Consider the following 23,909-nt stretch of genomic DNA (forward strand, 5'->3'; position numbering starts at 1 on the left):
ATGTCACTCACTGGAATATCTGGTCTAGACTCGATTATTTAATGACGGTCGTCATATAGCTGAGTCCTGCTCAAAACACATAAGTGAGTGAATGAGTGAGTATGGTTTTACGCCGCTTTTAGCAATATTCCAGCAATATCACGGCGGGGGACACAAGAAATGGGCATCACGCATTGTATCCATGTCGGGAATCGAAACCGGGTCTTCGGCGTGATGAGCGAACTCTTTAACCACTAGGCTGCCCGACCGCCCCTTAAAACAAACAAACAAACAAACAAACAAACTAGAGTAATCATGTCAGTATGTCACACATACCGCTGTATTCATTATACTGTTTTAACTATGCAAATGTTAGACATACAGGCATACTAACATATTGCTAATATAGCGGAAATAGTGAACGGTGAACTGGAAATAATCCTATTGCGAGAGCTGACCCGAACGCGCACATACCCCGTTGCCAGGCGACAAGGGTTGTTTCAAAATGGCGGATCCAGGCTGACAACACAGGCCATTCAAAGTGACCCTTGGAAAGAGACGGATAAGACACATAATGCCCGTGAAGAAGAAAGGAAAGAAAAAGGGGAAGAAAGGAGGGAAGAAGGTGGAGACGCCGGCGGGCCCCGTTGACCCCCTCAAGCCGGACTATGTACCCCCGCCCCCGAAACCAGGCGAGAAGGTGAGTGGGGAGACGCTTATTTATAGAATAGACAAATCAATAGAGTTCACGTCAAGTGAAGCATGCGTGCCGGTTTCTTAGTGAAAGTGTTGTTGAAATATTAAACTAACACAGCCTACGACAATATATGAGATGAATACAGTGAATTTTTAACTGCCAATCTGTATTGAATTGCGTTTGTCATCGCCCGCCGGTCCAAAATTACCGTCCCCGCTAAAATTTGAAATATGTTTTTGTATCCATCCAATCGACCCCTTAAATATGTTCAGGGTCGGGTCCAGGATTTAAAAAAAAGTTTATGTGTGTGGTGTTCCACTTGGGCCATTTATTCATTGTGTTACTTTAACAACCAAAACAACATGTTATCATGGAAGAAAATACGCATACAAAATGTCATCAGATGTAAAAAAAGGGCGTGGTTACCCCCCCCCCCCCCCCCCCCCCCCCCGACACACACACACACACACACCCCACACACACACCTCTGGGTCCGACACTGTGTTTCATCCCATCCTGCAATATATTTTTTAATTTCATGTTTCATAAAAAAAATCCGCCCTGCTGTTATTGATAAGGATATGCAACGAAGGGAAGTAACTCTGGCTGTCGTATTTTCGGTACAAAAAGCCCTAGGTCTTTTCTCGTCTTTTAAGGAACAATTACACTTCTAATGTAGCAAACTACCAAACACACCGTGCACCCTTTTTTGCACAAGTCTAAAACAACGAACATCTTGTCGGTCGTGTACTCAACGAAATTCATTACAATGTCATTCTTTTTCTATTGTTTACAATTTTCTTCCGACCGTCTGCCCTTTGTGAAACGGATTATGAGGATGAAAAACATACCAACCGAAATACTACTCAAACAAATTAAGGACCATCTGAATCGGCACACAACCCAATCAATTAGCTCAGCAAACAAAACATGTATACCATTTAGTTTGGAACAAAATTCTGTACAACACTGTGTAATATACTACTTAAAAGAAGTTTAGGACCACCCGATTTAACTATAGTAATATGAAAGAATCGGATGGTCCTTAACTTCTTTTGAATTGTATTTATAACACATCGTACGGGATGAATATGATTGTATTACTGACAACATACCACTTTTCAGCTGATCAAGCTGCTGACGTCACATCCGGTGGACGAAAAGGAGATTCATGGGATCAAGGTGTCGAGTCGCGTCCTCGAACAGCTCACATCACAGGAGGTCAGGGACCTCAGAGTCGTCTTTGAAATATTCGACGCCAGCAGCACCGGGTAAGGGTAGATCTTAATTGTGCATCCCCCTTTTAAAAAAATCTGTATCCGATCATGTAAGGCTTTGGTGAAACCCATGAGGACGGATCGGGTCTGGTGCTGACAAACCTAATCAGGACAAATCTGGGATTCGAACCCATGATCCGCAGAAGCTGAGAGTGTGATATAACTGACACACTGACCAATGAGACGATCAGCCCGTATTCATGAACATGTATGACAGAGTTTCTGATATATAATGCTACCACAGGGGGTTTAATCAACTATGTCAGTGTGGGTAACATAATAGTGTATATTCTTGCCATATATCAATCGGTGAGGAATACGCACAACCATATGGTGACGTGGTTTTGTCTGTACAGGTTTCTCGGCCCTCTAGAACTGAAGAAGGCTATGCGTGTCCTTGGATTCAAAATCTCGCGAGATGAGGCGAGGCGAATGATCATGGACGTCAGTCTGAAAGGAAGAGCGTGAGTTTTGTCACATGTGTCATACATTCGTCACCACTCGCCCCTTTCCGTAACCTGCAAGAGAACTCGTCCCCCCTATCGATGAATGTTATGTGCAAAAATACTACAAACCAATCAGAATGCGCGTATGATTTCAAGTTCTTCGTCAAAGAATCCCTCAGAAATATTTTTTTTATTTTACATATCTCTTGCATTTAAAAATATACCCAATGCACAGTTTAATGTGCTTAATCATACTGTATAATTTCGCACGTCCCGATGTGCTTTGAATTGCATCTGAAATATATATTTAATACATGGGGAAATATATGTGAACCATGGCGCAACGAGTTGACAACTCTTTTAGGTATGCCCGTTTGCGCTAAGACGGAACCCGGTCGCAGAAACGGTCATGAGCGGGACACCACTCGCTATTCGACTTGTGTCCCGGAATAACACGAGTTGGTCACGAATGATGTGTCATAGTAATTGCTAAATTCTAAGTCCTTCCGAGGGGCAGGTTGGGTAGGTTCGTCCATTAGTGCTGATTGTACAGGCCATCTATGGACGCCAGTAGTAATATGGACAGAAGAGCACTTGGAAGACAAAAAGTTTAACGCTACGTTAAACCCCATTTCTCCTCACCTAATCAGTTACATCGATTTTATATTTAAACTTGGGATTTAAACTTGTGGAAATGTTGAATACAGTGCTTGTTCATCGCCATTACTGAGGTAACCGGATCTGTGTGCTGCTCCCTATAAACGGCTCTGACTGTCGCTGGTACCGAGTGCGAGTGAGTATGGTTTTACGCCGCAATATTCCAGCAATATCACGGCGGGGGACACCAGAAATGGGCTTCACACTTTGTACCCATGTCGGGAATCGAACCCGGGTCTTCGGTGCGACGAGCGAACGCTTTAACCACTAGGCTACCCGACCGCACCCCGCTCGCTGGTACCGACAAGTCAATATCAAAATGGTTTATAGGGAGCAGCACGGAGATATAGTTACCCCAACTGCTTTGCGTGTCATGTATACACTATTGTATCTTGTATTGACAATGTATGCTGGGTATCCAGGAAGATTGACTTCAACGAGTTCCTGGAGACAGTGATAGACCGGCAGGGAGACAACCGAGATGTGTATGAGGAAATACTGAAGGGCTTCAACATGTTCGACACAGGCGAGTAGTCGATATATACAGTCATGCCTCGTTTGTATGGATTGCAGAGCGATGTCATATCTCCCGACACAGGCTTTCCACACTGTTTTCATGTAATCTGTGTTGTATTATTTGCGTAAGAGAAAACTGCCCGACGTTGACGTGAGGTTTAAAATACAGATTTGCCCAGGGAAGTTGATCGGTGATGCGCACGTAATATCATACATTATGCCTCAGGGTGGCATTTTGGTATTTGATATATGTTCCAACAACCGTGATAACTGAATTGATTTGATTTAAGGCGTGTTTTCGTAGTAAAATATATTTTGCATACATTCATCACACAATTGCTAGTTTCATGTTTCCATAATTAATAGTTAGGATAGGATACCATTCACATTTGTAAAGCATACAATAGTTTGGGATGGGGATGTGGGGCTGGGATCAGCATTTTTAAGAAATGCCTTTTTGAAATAAATAAAAATAAAAAACTGTATTTTTTAATATTGTCTGAAAGACAACCCTTTTCGCCTACAATGCGAGGCATCTGTAATTAATATTTTCAGTAAAACAGGGGTTTAAAGAATCCCGACCTTCGACCCCCCACCCCCTGAAATCAAGTAGTTGCTCCTTAATTTCACGTGTCCCCACTCTGTGTTACAGATGGGTCGGGTGCTATCTCCCAGGACAATCTGCGGCAGGCGTGTCGAGACGTGGGCATCAAGTTCACCCAGAAGGAGCTGCAGGAGATGATCGAGGAGGCCGACGTCAATGGAGACGGCGTCATAGACAAAGAAGAGTTCACCAGGATCATGCTCCAGACCAACCTTTTCTGACCTTGACCTCATGACCTTACATGACCCCGATGACCATAATGTGTATCTCGACCCCAAAACTGGTGTATCGCCTGTGATTCAAGAACACACCTGACCTGTGTATCACATTACCTCCCATATGACCTTGACCCTACAGATCATCTGCGTATCATGACCTCACAGGTGATCCATGTATCTCCAAGGTTGACACCAGATGTACAAAAGCCTCCAGCAGCGCGAAGCAGGGTGTAGTCTCGAACAGTGCAGGGAGCTTAGTACGCCAGCGGTTGTTAGGAGCACGACTGGATACAAGCTCCTCTACAGCGCCGACATTGTCACTCTACCTCACTAACATATGGTGTCAAGGTACGAGGGCCTGCTTATGACACTGGCAGGAGTTGAGTTTTGTATGCGTATGTTGGGAGGTTGGAGTTTATGAAGACAAGGCCCTAGTTGCACAAAGCGATCTTAGCTCAAAGAGTATCACTGATCTAAAAGTATGTTGTAGGATGGGACTGACAGTAGGCATAGTGTTAAGATCGTTTTGTGGAACGGGGCTCCTTTCACGTCTAAGTCAAGAGATATTTGACTTTAGAAGATCCTCAGGCTTAATAGTCGATGATCTTCCAGTTCATGCAATAATACCTTTATCTTGCTATTGTCTTGTGTATATCCAACATTTCCATGCTATGTAAATAAACATTGGCCCATATTCACTCTACCTGACTTTTTTAAAGTATTGTACTTATATTCTTTAAGTACTTTACTATTTTACAACTTGTCATCTTCTCGAGGCAAGCTTGTAATCTGACTATATAAGTCCAGTTTCCGCCCTTGCCGAACTAGGCTGGAATTATGAAGTCATGTTTGGCTGGACTAACGAGTCTATGCATAATCCCATCAGAATCGCCAGACGAAATCAACATCCGGTCAAATGCCTTGCAGATTTCGGTCAATTGAAGAATTTGCAAAGTATGTGTACCGTCAACTTAGCGTCAACAGATATTTTCCAAATCTGTTCATGTTTTTAATCAAGGTGCTCACGTGATTTGATGCACTTCGCGAAGTAAGACCCTTTTTATTACAATAGAAATCTTGATTATCGATCGTATCGCCTTCTCTGGGCGACACCATATTATCTGAAGCAAACGCAAGCGTGCTGTTGTCTCTAAAACATTTCAAGAGATATGCTGGTGTCTCGAAAACAACTAAACACACACACATGCATGTGCACATTCCGACTGTCGCTTTCATAATCTGGTAAGCGACGCACGTTCTGACGTGACCCTTAATGGGGTGTCTTCAGATCTTTGTTTAGCGGTAGCGAGAACTAATTATTATAAGGTCTGATTTTAATGAGATTGCGCTGAGTAGAGAACTTCCAATAAAACAATACATGCGCGCTAGCTCGTGTCGGCCTTTGACGCAAAGAACAAAGACACCGTGTTGCATGGGTGGCGTCTGTCTGAACTTGCTGGTGTGATCAGTGATGAAGACACAAATGAGAACTATTGCCTTGACCCCAGCAGTGACAGTTCACAGGATGTGTGAGTTGGGTTAAACACCGCTTTCAACTGTATTCCAGTTATATCACGCCGTGTCAGCTAAATGTGGGAAGAAAGCCCGAAGTGATGCAGGTCTCAGACGTTTACCACTTCGGTGAAACCCACGATCACGGGTATGGTGCTGACAAACCAAGAAACATAATCGGGACGAACCGGGATTCGAACCCACAATCATAGGTTTCTGGCGTACCCAAGGGACGCAACTCTGCACAGCGAATGGGGCGCCTTTGACGACTGGGCCACCAGTGTCTCCTTCACAGGATGTAATTAGTGTTTTAGTGTCTTATTGTTGATGATATAAATACGATGTCTAATAATTCGAGCAAAGAATACTCGCATTTTTTGCGTTTAATTCACTCTCGCGTTAATTTCAAGATTTACAGTATATATTTTCCGTTACATTCTTATGGCATGTGGATCAACTTGACAATTACCTGAAAAGCATATGACATGTTGACCAGAACTTGTAAAATTTATCGATATTGCTGGTCATAACACATATAGTTGTGTCTTATACATGCGGAAGATCGGTGGTTCGAATCCCGGTTGCGTCATATCAAAAGACTTTAAAAGATGTTACTCGATGTTACCCTGCCTGGTGCTCGGCATGAAGGGCCAAAACTAGGACTGGTCGGTTCGGCTCTGAGTCAGCTCTGAGTTGGGTATTCATGTTAAACTGCGTCATGGTATCTCAATAGGCTAGCACTATAAAACCAGCATTATTCCGACCAAGTACAAGCAGACACACACGCATGTGCATGCATGTGTCTCTATAAGTGCAATAATCTTGCACGCGACGTTATCCCCCATTTCACTTCACCTCAACTCCCCTCCCCTCCCCTCCCCTCCCCTCCCCTCTCCTCCCCTCACCACCCCACCCCTCACCTCACCTCACCTCACCTCACCTCACCTCACCTCAACTCACCTCCCCTCCCCTCCCCTCCCCTCCCCACCCCACCCCTCACCTCACCTCACCTCACCTCACCTCACCTCACCTCACCACACCTCACCTCACCTCACCTCACCTCACCTCACCTCACCTCACCTCACCTCACCTCACCACCTCTAAAACATTTCAACAATATGCTGGTGTTTCATGACAAACCCCTGGAGAATTCTGGGCTAGAATATTCCTTCAGCATTCGTGCTTGTAAGAGGCGATTAAATGGATCGAGAGGTCAACATCGGTGACTTGGTTGATTGCATGTCATTGTACCAGACTCTATTTACAGACCGCCGACATATAGCTTGAATATTGATGAGTGCAAACAAACAGATATCAGACTTAATAATACACAACAGCCATCAGTCTTGAGATGCAAACAAAATCTTTATTAAAAAGAAACCACGGGAACTTCTTTCAGTGACATTAAGAAGTTGGTGTGATGAAGAAAGACAAGTTCTATGGATGACCAACTTCTTTATTACAATCAGTGCAATAAGTGCACTAATTGCAATAAAAAGGTGTTCATCCATAGAACTTGTCTTTTTTTAAACCACAGGAAGTTCTGATTATAATAAAATCGTATGGTATTTCACAATCAAGCACCCCCCTGTCTCTATATATTAACACAAGGAGTGCAATGCTATCGCTTCAAATCAGTCGTGGCACTCGTGTGTTTATGTGTAAAAGGGGGGTATTTCAGAGTAAAAAAATATATTTTAATCATAATCAGAACTACTGATTCCTGTGAAGAAACATACAGTGGATTTGTTGTCAGATGATCAATCAAAGAGACCAAGTCATAGCCATAGACTGAAGTGCGTAAACAGATGGACGAGTACATCATGGCTACCCGCTACTGCAGGAACGAACCTGATTGAGATACCGTCCCGAGATAAAAATGGCGTCGTTGGTTTACTTATGAAAGTGTATACGATAGATAAGATAACAAAACAATCGGGGAATACAATGGACACAGATATTATGTAAAATACAAGAAAGAACATTTTTTTGCCAGCTGATATGCTGAAACGGTATTAACAAAGAAACATTGATTGATCGTAAAATGGAATTTTTGGAACATTCTCAAAATAACATGTTACTTAACGTCAAATTTCTCAAAATGTCAATATTCAATAGTTCTGGAATTGATTTCCGCCCAAAGACGTGATTATGGGGACCATTCGTGACCACTCGGGTCATTCCGGGACATGATGCGATGATTACGGAAAGACGCGAGAGGTGACGAATGGTGATGCGCATCATTTGAAGCAAAGACAAGTCGTGTACTTGAAGTTCATATCTGTATCCACTTCACCACAGAGATGTCGGTCGTTGTGTTCTGCTACAGGGCTAGTTTCAGCGCCATCCAGCCACCGTAGACCCCAACGACGCACGCCATGGAGATGGCGACGTTGCTGGCGCCACTCTACAACATGAAATTGTTGGTGAGTGAGTGAATAAATAAACCTGCAATATATTCCAATTAAATATTAACCTCTTCTAGTTCCAATAAAATGTTAGACCTCTCCTAGTGCTGCTGTGAATGTGAACAGAAGTTATCTATATTCTCAACGTTGACAGATTAGGGAGAATGAGGTGTATTTTTCAGCTCATTATTATGTGGACATATCGAAAGTGAAACACAGTTTGTTCTGCAATTTCGTAAAACTTTTCCAAAATAATATTTACTTTTCTGAACCAAAGAGATCATGTCATGAAATAAACAATATCCAAACTAATTAATGGCCAGTTCATTTTCTTTATGTAATGTACAGAAACAGATAACACTTAAACGGTCCCTAAAGATATTTGAAAGAAATTATAAATATTGTATAATACCCATGGCAGTTATAATAAAAACTCATTTATTCCCTTTGTTTATGTTCAGTTGTGAAAAAAACCTCCCTGTTTTGTGCACACAAATATGTGTCAAAACTTTTACAACAAAAAATCTTTTTCTTGTGCAAGCATAAAATACCATGTGCTGTATTACTGAATGTGCATTGAGTAAACACTAGTTGTCTATTTAGTAGTGTGCTGGAGTAAACAGTAGTTGTCTGTATTGTAGTGTATTGAGTAAACAGTACTAGTGTGTATAATAGTGTATTGAGTAAACACTAGTTGTCTGTATGTTAGTATGATGAAGTAAACAGTAGTTGTCTGTATAGTAGTGTGCTGGAGTAAACAGTAGTTGTCTGTATTGTAGTGTATTGAGTAAACAGTACCAGTGTGAATAATATTGTATTGAGTAAACACTAGTTGTCTGTATGTTAGTGTAATGAAGTAAACAGTAGTTGTCTGTAGAGTAGTGTGCTGGAGTAAACAGTAGTTGTCTGTATAGTAGTGTATTGAGTAAACAGTAGTTGTCTGAAAAGTAGTGCATTGAGTAAACATGAGTTATCTGTATAGTAGTATATGGAGTAAACAGTAGTTGTCTGTGTACTAGTGTTTTGAGTAGAGTGTCAGTACAGACATATATTGATGATAACGTCAGTTGTCAGTACAGACATATATTGATGATAACGTCAGTTGTCAGTACAGACGTATATTGATGATAACGTCAGTTGTCAGTACAGACATATATTGATGATAACGTCAGTTGTCAGTACAGACGTATAGTGATGATAACGTCAGTTGTCAGTACAGACATATATTGATGATAACGTCAGTTGTCAGTACAGACGTATAGTGATGATAACGTCAGTTGTCAGTACAGACGTATATTGATGATAACATCAGTTGTCAGTACAGACATATATTGATGATAACGTCAGTTGTCAGTACAGACGTATAGTGATGATAACGTCAGTTGTCAGTACAGACGTATATTGATGATAACGTCAGTTGTCAGTACAGACGTATATTGATGATAACGTCAGTTGTCAGTACAGACGTATATTGATGATAACGTCAGTTGTCAGTACAGACATATATTGATGATAACATCAGTAGTCAGAACAGACGTATATCTATGATTACGTCAGTTGTCAGTACAGACGTATATTGATGATAACGTCAGTTGTCAGTACAGACGTATATTGGTGATGAGGTCAGTTGTCAGTACAGACATATATTGATGATAACGGCAGTTGTCAGTACAGACGTATATTGATGATAACGTCAGTTGTCAGTACAGACGTATATTGATGATAACGTCAGTTGTCAGTAAAGACGTATATTGATGATAACGTCAGTTGTCAGTACAGACGTTTATTGATGATAACGTCAGTTGTCAGTACAGACGTATATTGATGATAACGTCAATTGTTAGTACAGACGTGTAGTTGTTAAAACGTTTTTACGGTGAAATATGGAGGTCTTACCTGGGTGGTCGTGGCAGTCGCCGCTGTCGATGAGTCAGTAGCCATCGACGTTGACGCTGAAGGATTTAAGTTAGTCGTTTAGTCAACATTATAATAATTTATACAAGTTTGTTATCCAACTTTGAAAATGATGAAATTATCACCGATTTTATTTGAAACAAAAGGATACACAGAGAAGATAGTACTCTTTAGAAGCTATTGGGAACTACTCGCATTTGAACAGATTGAAACTGACGAGAACATATTTACAGTGTTCTTGTTGGGAACTTGTTGGGAACGTCTTAGTCAAAGGAAGTCAGAGAACAACCGATTTTTTCATATTACAATAGTTAATCTTTTTTATCACGACACATTGCCTTAAGTAATATGAAAACAATATCTGATGTTCTTTACCTTCATTAGAGTAGAATCTATGAGGAACATTACTTCGCACCAGGGATTCGATAAACCGGATTTAATTACCCTGATTAACGAGGTTTTACTGTGGGTTATAAAGTTTGAGCCAGCAGTCAAACAAAGCGATGTTTGAAGTCTGCCAATTTACTGAACTTAGTGTCTTTTATCATGGCGTCATAATTTAATCACATGTCTCTCGATGAGCCATATAAGCAAACAACGTGCGTACTTACATGATGCAAGGGTACTGACAGCACACATCGAAAGAATAAGTATGGCAGCCAAGGTAGAATTCATCGTTCTTGTTGATTGGGAATCTGAAATCAACATGTTCGATTCTTCCAGGCATTCACTCAATATTTTTGCAGAAATGTGGAGTTGGGAAGGATACTGGAGACTGCAGGGCCTAGGGTTTGTGGATAACTTCCACGTCTTCCGGAGACTTAGATTCAAGGGGTAGTGGACAACGCCATGTTTAATGGAGACTGTAGAACCTAGGGATAGAGAACAGCGCCACATCTACTGGAGACTTAGATTCAAGGGGTAGAGAACAACGCCACGTCTACTGGAGACTTAGATTCAATGGGTAGTGGACAACGCCACGTCTACTGGAGAATGTAGAACCGAGGGATAGAGAACAACGCCACGTCTACTGGAGACTTAGATTCAAGGGGTAGAGAACAACGCCACATCTACTGGAGACTTAGATTCAATGGGTAGTGGACAACGCCACATCTACTGGAGACTTAGATTCAAGGGGTAGAGAACAACGCCACGTCTACTGGAGACTTAGATTCAATGGGTAGTGGACAACGCCATGTCTAATGGAGACTTAGATTCAAGGGGTAGAGAACAACGCCACGTCTAATGGAGACTTAGATTCAATGGGTAGTGGACAACGCCACGTCTACTGGAGACTTAGATTCAAGGGGTAGAGAACAACACCACGTCTACTGGAGACTTAGTTTCAAGGGGTAGAGAACAACGCCACGTCTACTGGAGACTTAGATTCAAGGGGTAGAGAACAACACCACGTCTACTGGAGACTTAGTTTCAAGGGGTAGAGAACAACGCCACGTCTACTGGAGACTTAGATTCAAGGGGTAGAGAGTGAGTGAGTATGGTTTTACGCCGCTTTTAGCAATATTCCAGCAATATCACGGCGGGGGACACCAGAAATGGGCTTCACACATTGTACCCATGTCGGGAATCGAACCCGGGTCTTCGGCGTGACGAGCGAACGCTTTAACCACTAGGCTACCCGACCGCCCCAAGGGGTAGAGAACCATGCCACGTCTACCAGAGACTGTAGAAACTAGGGGTAGAGGACAACGCCACGTTTACCGGAGACTGTAGAACCTAGGGATAGAGAACAACGCCACGTCTACCGGAGACTGTAGAACCTAGGGGTAGTGGACAACGCCACATGTACTGGAGACTAGAAACTAGGGGAAGAGGACAACACCACGTCTACTGGAGACTGTAGAACCTAGGGGTAGAGAACAACGCCACGTCTACCGGAGACTGTAGAACCTAGGGGTAGAGGACAACGCCACGTCCACTAGAGACTGTAGAACCTAGGGGTAGAGAACAACGCCACGTCTACCGGAGACTGTAGAACCTAGGGGGAGAGGACAACGCCACGTCTACTAGAGACCTAGGTTGGAAGTGATTATCAAATCTCCCCTCAATCGCTTCTACACGAGTAAAATGTACCTACCTCTGAAGCTGTCAGCTGACCGTCATGTACAGCCAACCTTGTACGGGACTCTTTTATGTAATCTTTCAGACGAGTCTAATTTTAGTAGGGAAGTTAATATTAGAAATGAATTATTTTACTCAACCTATACATACATGTCAATGGCGATGTATATCAAACACAACTAACTGAGGTAGAAATATAATATTTAGGTATTTAATATGTTGTTATTAATGGCTTGAGATATATATTACAAATGATATAGTTGATCAAGCCCCCCTTTCCAATAGACTGGACCACCATCCTGGAAACAGATAAGATTGACTATTTGTTGTGTTCACCCGGATACCGGTCCCTGACAACTGCGGTGATGCATAATATGAGACGACATATCGGCAAACACATGCTCCCTTTGTTATTCATAAGCATTGGAGAGTAGATCAAATACCTCCCCCAGTTCAAGATGCAAGACAAAGCTGGAAACCCTGGATACCGCTGTATAAATAAACCCTATCCTTTTTTCACTTTACATTCTATGCATACATGCGTAAGAGCTGTATTTAGCAGTGAACTACGTTAGTTTACCATCCTAAGGTTTTTTATGTGTGTCAATTTCAAAATTTTGAATTGAATTTGAAAATATTGAGAATGATAAGCGGTGGCAAACCTCATCGAGGGGGTAAGCTCGATTGCAGGACATCACGAGGATTCTTAGAAACGCTTTGTTCTTCTTCTGTAAGACAAAGTGCAGAATCCCTACAGAACTCCCTTGTAATACAGAGCATGGACTCCCTACATGATTCTTCTGTTATACAAAGTGTGGACTCTCTACAGGATTACAGATTGCGGAATCCTGACAGAATTCTTCGGTAATGCAGAGTGCAGATTCCCTACATAATTCTTCTGTACTAAAGAGTACGGAATCCCTAAAAGATTCTTCTGTAAAGGATTCTTCTGTTATAAAAAGTGCGGAATCCCAACATAATTCTTCTGTAATACAGAGCACGGAATCCCTACAGGATTCTTCTGTAATACAAAGTGTAGAATCCTGACGGAATTCGTCTGTAATACAGAGAATGGAATCCTGGATGATTCTTCTCTAATACAGAGTAGGGAATCCCTACAGAATTCTTCTGTAATACAGAGTGCGGATTCCATTCAGGATTCTTCTGTAATACATAGTGCAGAATCCCTACAGAATTCTTCTGAAATACAGAGTAGGGAATCCTCACAGAATTCTTCTGTAATACAGAGTAGGGAATTACTTCAGGATTCTTCTGTAATACAGAGTGTGAAATCCCTACAGAATTGTTCAGTAATACTGAGTGCGGAAACCTGACATAATTCTTCTGTAATATAGAGTACGGAATCACTACAGGATTCTTCTGTTATACATAGTGCGTAATCCTGACAGAATTCTTCTGTAATACAGAGTAGGGAATCCTGACAGAATTCTTCTGTAATACAGAGTAGGGAATCCTGACAGAATTCTTCTGTAATACAGAGTAGAGAATCCTGACAGAATTCTTCTGTAATACAGAGTACGGAATCACCACAGGATTCTTCTATAATGCAGAGTGCCGAACCCCTACAGAATTCTTCTGTAATACAGAGTACGGAATCCATTCAGGATTTTTCTGTAATACAGAGTACGGAATCCATTCAGGATTTTTCCTATAATACAGAGTACAGAATCCATTCAGGATTCTTCTGTAATACAGAGCGTGAAATCCCTACAGAATTGTTCTGTAATACAGATTGCTGAATCCCTACAGAATTCTTCTTTTTACAAAGTCAGAATCCCTGCAGAATTCTTCTGTAATACAGAGTACGGAATCCATTCATATAGACATATTCATTTTAATATGGATAAAAAGTTAACTTCATGTTGAAGTCTCTATTTTAAAGACACCTCAAGCAATTGTGGACACCTCTTCCTGCAAGAAAGGCGCATTTATGCTTATTGAGAATAGTTATCATTCGTTTAGAATTCACCAAAACTATCTACTCAGTAGACTGCCTACCCAGAAAATTATCTATACAGTACACTATCTACCCAGGAGAATATCTATCCCAGAGACTATCTACCCAGGAGAATATCTACCCCAGAGACTATCTACCCAGGAAAATATCTACCCCAGAGACTATCTACCCAGGAGAATATCTACCCCAGAGACTATCTACCCAGGAGAATATCTACCCCAGAGACCATCTACCCAGGAAAATATCTACCCCAGAGGCTATCTACCCAGGAGACTATCTATCCCAGAGACTATCTACCCAGGAGAATATCTACCAAGGAGAATATCTACCCCAGAGACTATCTACCCCAAAGACTATCTACCCAGGAGAATATCTACCAAGGAGAATATCTGCCCAGGAGAATATCTACCAAGGAGAATATCTGCCCAGGAGAATATCTACCCCAGAGACTATCTACCCAGGAGAATATCTACCCCAGAGACTATCTACCCAGGAGAATATCTACCCCAGAGACTACCCAGGAGAACATCTACCCTGGAGAGAATCTACTCAGGACACTATCTACCCTAATAACTACCTGTCCTGGACACTATCTACCCAAGACAATACCCAGGACATTATCTTTTCAGGAGCCAATCTACCCTGGATAACATCTACTCTAATAACTATCTATCCAGTAGACAGGACTCTCTCACACAGGAAACTATTCACACAGAAGACAATGTTCCCAGACTTTACAACTTCGCGGTAACCAACACAAACACTCCAACCAATGAATTAATTCATTATTTAAGGTCGGTGGTAATAAATTGGTTCACAGGCACTATGAAACTCACAATGCCTAGTAGAACAGTAAAAGTTACAATTTTTTAAGAGTTAAGACGAATTATGATAAGAAACCTAACATATAAGCATTCCAAAGTCCATAAGAAAATAAAGCCGTCTTGTTGCAAACAGTCATAACAAGAAAATCACTGAAATTATTTCCAAGCTTTACTTGTACAAAATCGATATCAACCTACATGTAAACAGTGTTTGTATGCACGACAAGCATGTGGAACTGCAGAGCAGGGTATACGACACACCAGAACAAACAAAATTATTCAGTTATCAGTTATTGTTGGGGAAAAAAACTGTTGGTCACACTATTCTTAAAAGTCAAACCGTGTTTTGGGGAAACTCTTTGAGGAGAAAATGATATTTATGGACACCAAGCAGTTTGGGCGGTTGAGAAAAAGATCTCAATCTACATTTATGTGCGTCATTCATTTACATGAGTAAAAGACCCCCAGATCGGTATTAACATATTTCTTTGTACTGCCATAACATTTTGAATTGCTTTTTTCTATATTTAGGAAATCCTGTTCAGTAACGGTAAACAAGTTTAATTATAAAAAATACAGATCTCCACCGAGCCTTATTGATTGGCGCAGCGTTTTATTGCTTTGATACGAGAAACATGACAAGTTGTCAAACACTATAAACAGACATTGTGCTTTCGTCTCATTGTGCTTTCGTCTCATGCTGACTATATTTATATTCTAGGCGTTTTGGTCCGTTGATCTGATGGGTACAGGCTTGCCCGGCGGAGAGAGTTAAGTCCAAGCATTGTAAGTTTGTTCTTGTCCTCTTGAAAGGACAAGCATCAGCTTGAATAACCAATGGAACAGTTTGGAACATCATTAACAGGAAAAGAAGTTACCAATGTTAGGGACCGGTCATTGAGTGCAGGGGTTGGTGGTTCCGTGGTTTTTGATGCACATTGTACTTTGGACATTCATATCATGACCATCCCTGAACAGACTAAATGCAAAAGTGCTTGAGATATTTATTATAAAAAGTCGTTTTTATCACGACGCTCCCCAAGTGTATCTCCTATATTTGTCAGGATCCAAAACACTTGGAGACAAATGTGTTGTTATATGGCAAGTTGAGACTCTCACAGTTCTGTATATGTGCAGGTGTATTGTTATATAGCTAAGTGAGACTCTGACAGTTCTGTATATGTACAGGTGTATTGTTATATAGCTAAGTGAGACTCTGACAGTTCTGTATATGTACAGGTGTATTGTTATATAGCTAAGTCAGACTCTGACAGTTCTGTATATGTACAGGTGTATTGTTATATAGCTAAGTGAGACTCTGACAGTTCTGTATATGTACAGGTGTATTGTTACATAGCTAAGTGAGACTCACAGTTCTGTATATACAGACTGATCCACTGACCGATGTAATATATTATACTAATTATGATTATATTTCGTGTAGATTTGGCCCATTATACATCTACACATCATTATTATGTCGGGTGTTATATGATTTCTATGAAAAAAAGCAGAGTGAGCTATGGGCAGAGAAGCGAAGTATAGAAATAGAGATTGTAGGTGGCTGAGAAATACCCCACCCCCCAACCGCAAATAAACTAAAGATCACAAGCTGACATAAACCGAGGAGCTGAAGAAACAAAACATCTTATTTGATTTTATCACCTGTTAACATATATATATATTAGCAATATTATATTCCCAAAAGTGAAGCATACTGGCGCTTGGTCAGAATACTTCTACCTGGTCTTATTTTGTTAATTGTAATGTTGTTTAAAGTTTTCCAAGATTTTTTTTCGTATAATACACAACTGTATATTCGACGACTTTTTTTCGGCACAAATCAACAACATTTCAGACATGGAAGAGGTTATATGGTTGCAAATTCCACCCTTACCCCAGACTCATTGAACAGTTTCTTTTCATACAAAATTACCCAGTCACAGAGTACGTTTTGCAAAATGTTGTGATCATCAAAAAGACATAAAATTCCACAACCGTTCTTTCAATTTTCATTTACATACAACACAAACTCGGTATACTTTCTTTTGCCACTGAGTTAATATTCGAAGTTCTCACTCTGAAATGAGGTATTTTGATAGAGCTTGCTTCTAAGGGCAGTTATTTCAAAGGGTAGAGTCGATTTCAAAGGATTAATCAATGCATAACAAAACCCCGGAGGCAATGTAGTTTTATAGGTGTACATTACACTTGCCTCCCTGGGAGGCATCCGGAGCGTGTCGAGGTAATCTGGGTTATCTTGTGAGTGAGTTGGGTTTTAACGCCGCTTTTAACATTATTCCAGTTATATCACGGCGTGTCAGCTTAATATGGGAGGAAAGCCCGAAGTGATGCAGGTCTTAGACGTTTACCACTTCGGTGAAACCCACGAGCACGGGTATGGTGCTGACAAACCTAGAAACATAATCGGGGCTAACCGGGATTCGAACCCACAATCATAGGTTTCTGGCGTGCCCAAGGGACGCAACTCTGCAAAGCGAATCGCGGCGCCTTAGACGACTGGGCCACCCGTGCCCCCGGTTAATGAGGGAAAGTCAATTGTCAAATGTCAATGTCAAAGAATGTACTTTCTCGACTGTGGGACAAGTACCGTCACACAGGTGGGGTTGCAATGAGACCTGGGTGTAACAGGCCTAACTGTAATGCCACCTGTACAAGATCGTCTCATTGCATTAATTGCACCACGCAATAGATTCAAATGTGCTCCTGCTTTCACTAGATCATTCCGCACAATAACAGGAAAGCGAATTTTAACAACCACCGTTAGAAACCGGCTCTACGTAGCGGGCTGAAAGCAAGGCTTTGGTTTTGGTTTGTTGTTTAACGCCGCTCTCAGTGACCGAAAGTGTGATTTGAAACGCAGTGCGCATTTGTTTGTTTGTTGTTTAACGCCAGACTCATGGCTATCACGGCTATATGACAGCGGTCTGTAAATAATCGAGTCTGGACCAGCCAATCCAGTAACTGAATTCATGAGCATCGATCTACGCAATTGGGATTAGATGACATGCAACAACCAAGTCAGCGAGCCTGACCACCCGATCTCGTTAGCCGCCTCTTACGACAAGCATAGTCGCCTTTTATGGCAATTATGGGTTGCTGAAGACCTATTCTACCCCATATCTTCACGGGTCCTGAACGCAAGGCGTCCTTTGAGTATTGTGATGCTAACATAACAGCATGGTCGGGCTATGTTTACAGACGCATCAAGATTTTGTCTCCGATTAACAGATGGCAGAAAACGTTGTTGGCGACGTAGCGGCGTTCGGTATGTCAGAGCAACAATTCTTGACCATAATCAGTATGGGGCGGTAGTGTCATAGTGTCACTGTAGGGTAGTATCACACATGACATGATTTGGATATTGTGGTGGACATTTGACTGGCAAGCGATATGTTGAAGAAAGTTTCATTGTTGTGGGGGGGGGGGGGGGGGGGGGGGGGGATCTTAGACGTTTATCACTTTGGTGTCCACAGACAAGTATCTTACGTATTCGAACTCGTGTTCAATGGACGATGGACCAAAGGGGAGCATTCACTGGGACACCGGTGCCTCGAGAACAAGGGAACTCCAGTTTCAAGCATACCATGTTATCTGTGTTGTAGGGGTTCATATTAGAGGCTCAGCTCAGTTGCTACCACTCTGTGCAGAGTTGCATCCCTTAGGCATGCCAGGATCCGCTTTTCGTTGGTTAAAATTTCAGATTCACCCAAAATGACGGGAGTATTTAAAGGCTTTAAAAGAAAGTTAGTTGTAATCACGACAAGGAGTGTTCTGGATAACAACTTCTTTATTTTGCTTACACGGCGTTTCATCAACTTCAATATTATACATTTACCACGTTTCATCACCTTCTTTATTTTTAATGACCGCCTCCGTGGTCTAGTGGTAGAGCGGGAGGTCCGGGGTTCGATCCCCGGACGCGTCATACCAAAAGACGTTAAAAGATGGTACTTGTTGTTACCCTGTCTGGCGCTCGGCATTAAGGGGCTAAAAGAAGGACTTGTCGGCTCGGAGTCAGTATACTGTGTCTGATTGGGGCATTCATGTTAAACTGCGGCATGGTATCTCAGTGTGCTAGCACCCTAAATCGGCTAAATCAGCCCGGACACACACACACACACACACACACACACACACACACACACACGTGCATGCACGTCGCTATATAAGTGCAATAATCTTGGACTCGACGTTAAACCCAATTTCACCTCACCTCACCTCACCTTTATTAATCATACAATATAAGTTGTATCGCCCGGGGTACATGGGATTTAAATGCGTCCCGCGTAAGGTTTTAAACCACGAGCAGGAGGCACGTGGTATGAAACCTACCGAGGGACGCATGAAACGAATTTATCTTACCGACATATTAATCTGCCATGATTTCAAACAAATTCAAAATTGATAGCAATTGAGCTGAGGTTCACTTATGCTATGTCACCTCACTAGGAAAAAAGTGTGCGACTTTTTGCTTCGAAGCGGGTGTAAAGGATTTATTCTCTCGCTCAGAAATGTATTTCCCTCCCAGACAGGATACATAGTATGTAATCAAGACAGCATGAACCAGATGACAACATTCTGAATGGATGTGGGGTAAAACGTTTTATCACCTGATGAAGGGTCAAGAAGTATCCCTGAACAGTTGTTTCGTATAAAATAATTTTTCATAATACTCCTCATCATTACCTAAATATTACCCGTGAAGATCCGGGGTAGAAAAGGTCTTCAGCAACCCATGCTTGCCGTAAAGGCGACTTTGCTTGTCGTAAGAGGTGACTAACGGGATCGGGTGATCAGGCTGGTTGACTTGGTTGATGCATGTCATCGTATCCTAGTTGAGTGGATATATGCTAATGATGTTACCCGCTGGGTTGTCAGGTGCAGACTCGATTATTTTCAGACAGCTGGAATATAGCTGGAATTGCTGAGCGCGACGTTAAGCAACAAAAACACCCCAACCACCCCGATTACATATGACTCATTCCCTGTCCTCTTAATGCCCGTACTCTTGGGTTTCATCGAACTTGAAAACGTATACGAATTCTGTCTCTTCATGCTTGCCTCACTGCTAAATCCGGACACGCCCGGATATAACACAATACTCTTCAGTCAAACCACGTCATCCAGTCACACCATGTTCTGGAAATTCTGCGTAGTTGATTAATTCACGTAAGAAACACGAGATATATGACATTGGAAGCACAATGGGGTGTTTGTGGTATGCCACACTGTGCAAAATATTGATTCCACATGCAGTTGAACACAGGTGTCACTGAATGGGAATAGTCACCTTCTGAGACCTTGGGATTTAAAAAAATTCTTAAGGAAAGAAAGGCTGTCTCTGGGAATATTTTGATATGTATTCAGATATTCAACTCATGCGGAGATTAAGACTGGATAGGGCGGTATCGAGGTTGTGTCAAGTTTACTGTTAAAGTGAGTGAGTGAATATGGTTTTACGCCGCTTTTAGCAATATTCCAGTAATATCACGGCGGGGGACACCAGAAATGGGCTTCACACATTGTACCCATGTCGGGAATCGAACCGGGTCTTCGGCGTGGCGAGCGAACGCTTTGACCACTAGGCTACCCGACCGCCCCTTACTGTTAAAGGATTTTAGTCTCAGATTCAGGGATAACGGGTGAAAGTGATGAAGAGAACTCGTCACAATCACATTTGATTTTCCTGCAATTACTTCAATATATTTAACATACATCCCACTTTTGATCAGATAATTTATGTATAATTATTTTAAAAAATTAAAGGGTCACTGAAATAATATTTTTAAAAAATCCTGTTGTTTTAAATTCAAACTATTCACAGTCGGGTAATAAAAACACACACTAGTTCGTTTTACTCGTCAGGCAACAGAACCATGCAGTATGCAAGTATGTATCTTCTTTAGAAAATCTCTGTCAGAAGTGTTCGGTCCGACTTGGCCCGGGCTCTCAAAATCAACTTAAACCTCACAGATGTATCATCAAATAGATTCACACCTTTAGAATAGTATTATATTTGCCTATATACCACTTTATAGTGTCTCAGATCCCTGTACATAAAGAATAACAAGGTGCTCAAAGTGAAGCCCTTTTCACTCTACATTCTCAACATAGTCTCTATCAGAAGTGTTTGGCTTGTGTTCGGTCCGACTTGGCCAGGACTGTCAAAATCAACTTAAACCTCACAGATGTATCATCAAATGGATTCATATGTTTAGATTAGTATTATATCTACCTAAATACCACTTTATTATGTCACGGTACATCGTATTTAAAGAAGACAAGGTGCTCAAAGTGATGCCCTTTTCCCTCTACATTCTCAACATAGTCTCTATCAGAAGTGTTTGGCTTGTGTTAGGTCCGACTTGGCCCGGACGATCAAAATCAATTTTAAACACACAGACGTATCTTCAATTTTTTTTACATCTATAGGTTAGTGTTCTATCTACCTATATACCACTTTATAATGTCACGGTACATCGTATTTAAAGAAAACAAGGTGCTCAAAGTGAAGCATTTTTACTGTATTATCTTAAGAAAATCATCTATAGATTAGTATTATATCCACCTAACTACCACTTTATAGTGTCTCAGATCGCTGTAATTATACGGTACATCCTATTTAAAAAAAACAAGGGACTCAAAGTGAAGCATTTTTACTGTATTATCTTAAGAAAATCTCTGTCAGACGTGTTCGGTCCGACTTGGCCCGGGCTCTCAAAATCAACTTAAACCTCACAGATATATCATCAAATGGATTCACATGTATAGATTAGTATTATATCCACCTAACTACCACTTTATAGTGTCTCAGATCGCTGTAATTATACGGTACATCCTATTTAAAGAAAACAAGGGACTCAAAGTGAAGCATTTTTACTGTATTATCTTAAGAAAATCTCTGTCAGAAGTGTTCGGTCCGACTTGGTCCGGGCTGTCAAAATCATTTTAAACCTCACAGATGTATCATCAAATGGATTCACATGTATAGATTAGTATCATATCCACCTAACTACCACTTTATAGTGTCTCAGATCGCTGTAATTAAAGAAAACAAGGTGCTCAAAGTGAAGCCCTTTTCCCTCTACATTCTCAACATAGTCTCTATCAGAAGTGTTTTGCTTGTGTTGGGTCCGACTTGGCCCGGGCTGTCAAAATCACATTTAAACACACAGATGTATCTTCAAATGTGTTTACATCTATAGATTCGTGTTATATCTACCTATATACCACTTTATAATGTCACGGTACATCGTATTTAAAGAAAACAAGGTGCTCAAAGTGAAGCATTTTTACTGTATTTTCTTAAGAAAATCTCTGTCAGAAGTGTTCGCGTGTTTTTGTGCTTAAGTCACTTGGACATTGTTTAGCTTCATAAACTGTTCATAAGAAACATGTCAGACAGCTTTGACATCATTGATGACCTAGTCTTATGAGATGTGTAAACTTTAGGGGAAATGAGCTCAAGTAAATACAGAAACAGAGGGTCTAAAATTGCCACAGTGTTAGGCCCGAAAGTCTATTTAGGATTTAAATTGTGATTAAGGAAGTAGAGGGTAGAGAGAGAACAAGATAACAAATCTTAACAAAACCTACCTGCCAAACACGTGCTAGTTCGTTCGTATCCATAATCCGTCACAAACTACGATGAACGCATAGTGTGTTCGATGAAGGAAATACATTCAGATCTGTGTTTACTGAATACACCTTGACCTATGTTCAGTGATATAATTTATAAGATATTGAAGCTACATGGCCGCCCATAGTTTCTAGCAAAAGTCCTGGCTACACTTCAAGGTTTCGTGCTCAACTAATAATATATGAATGTAAATGATGTCTGATCTTGATGTACTTTAATAATGCAATTCGACAAAAAAGATGTACAGATGCCTCGACAGCATTTTTGGCAGTCAACTACAAATAATTTTTCAATTTGAAGTTTACACGATATACGGCTTTTCCATTGGACCAGAGATCGGTCACATGATCGCGAAATTGACATTCATAAGTGTATGAACGACACAATTTGACGCAAGCTCCGACGTTCATACAGTTTGGCCCTCACACTATGAAGGTTCATACTCCAATGAACTCACACAAAGTGAAGGTCAATTCTTAAGTACAGGTAAACATGGCTATTAATGCTCATTTGTGTCAGGTTGTGTTTACCTCGCCGTCACATCTGTACACAAAGCAAGTGCATAGTCTAAACTAAGCTCCATTTGCATTTCTTTAGCCGTTTACATGTACAGATGCCTCAACAACATTGTTCACACATGAATGACTTCAACCTTGGCTCTCAACTACTACAGGTAAACACGGCTATTAATGCTCATGTGTGTCAGGTTGCCCCAACCTCGCCGTCGTGTCTGTACACAAAACAAGTGCATAGTCTAAACTAGGCTACATATTATTTCTTCAGCCGTTTCAATAATGCAGTGCGCTGTCACAGCATGCTGGGTAGGTCTGTACAGCACAATGTATTTTATTAGTAATTGGTCGATCCTTCATAAATCATATTTTTGCCATTCGTTTCACATATGCCTCGGTAGGATTGAGGTAGGGGAAGGACTTCTTGTCAGATAACAAGGTATTCAGATATCCAGAAACTCGTGTATCCGGACAACATTTTAGAAAAAGCAATTGTCCGGATAAGCGAGGTTCGACTGTATAGCGCGTGATACATGACAAAACAGATGAGTTAGGACCTGATTCGCACTTGCTGAAGGGATACCAATGGACCCTGATCAAAATACATTACTTACTTACTTAC

General features: G+C 41.2%; 1 protein-coding gene and 1 pseudogene across 1 annotated transcript; one reads left to right on the forward strand and one right to left on the reverse strand.

The window, feature by feature from the left end:
* The first annotated feature begins 482 nt into the window (after positions 1–482).
* LOC139445749 (uncharacterized) lies at positions 483–5,078 on the forward strand. The gene is made up of 5 exons (XM_071226953.1): positions 483–679; positions 1,802–1,947; positions 2,310–2,417; positions 3,479–3,582; positions 4,225–5,078. Exons 1-5 carry the CDS (start codon positions 554–556, stop codon positions 4,395–4,397), a joined length of 657 nt encoding a protein of 218 aa, XP_071083054.1. The 5' UTR covers positions 483–553; the 3' UTR covers positions 4,398–5,078.
* Positions 5,079–7,252: 2,174 nt separating this feature from the next.
* Positions 7,253–22,793, reverse strand: LOC139445588 (uncharacterized; annotated as a pseudogene).
* Between the last annotated feature and the right edge of the window lie 1,116 nt (positions 22,794–23,909).

The sequence above is a fragment of the Haliotis cracherodii genome, unplaced genomic scaffold (assembly GCF_022045235.1).
Source record: "Haliotis cracherodii isolate W230 unplaced genomic scaffold, xgHalCrac1.p SCAF_6, whole genome shotgun sequence".
NCBI lineage: Eukaryota > Metazoa > Mollusca > Gastropoda > Lepetellida > Haliotidae > Haliotis > Haliotis cracherodii.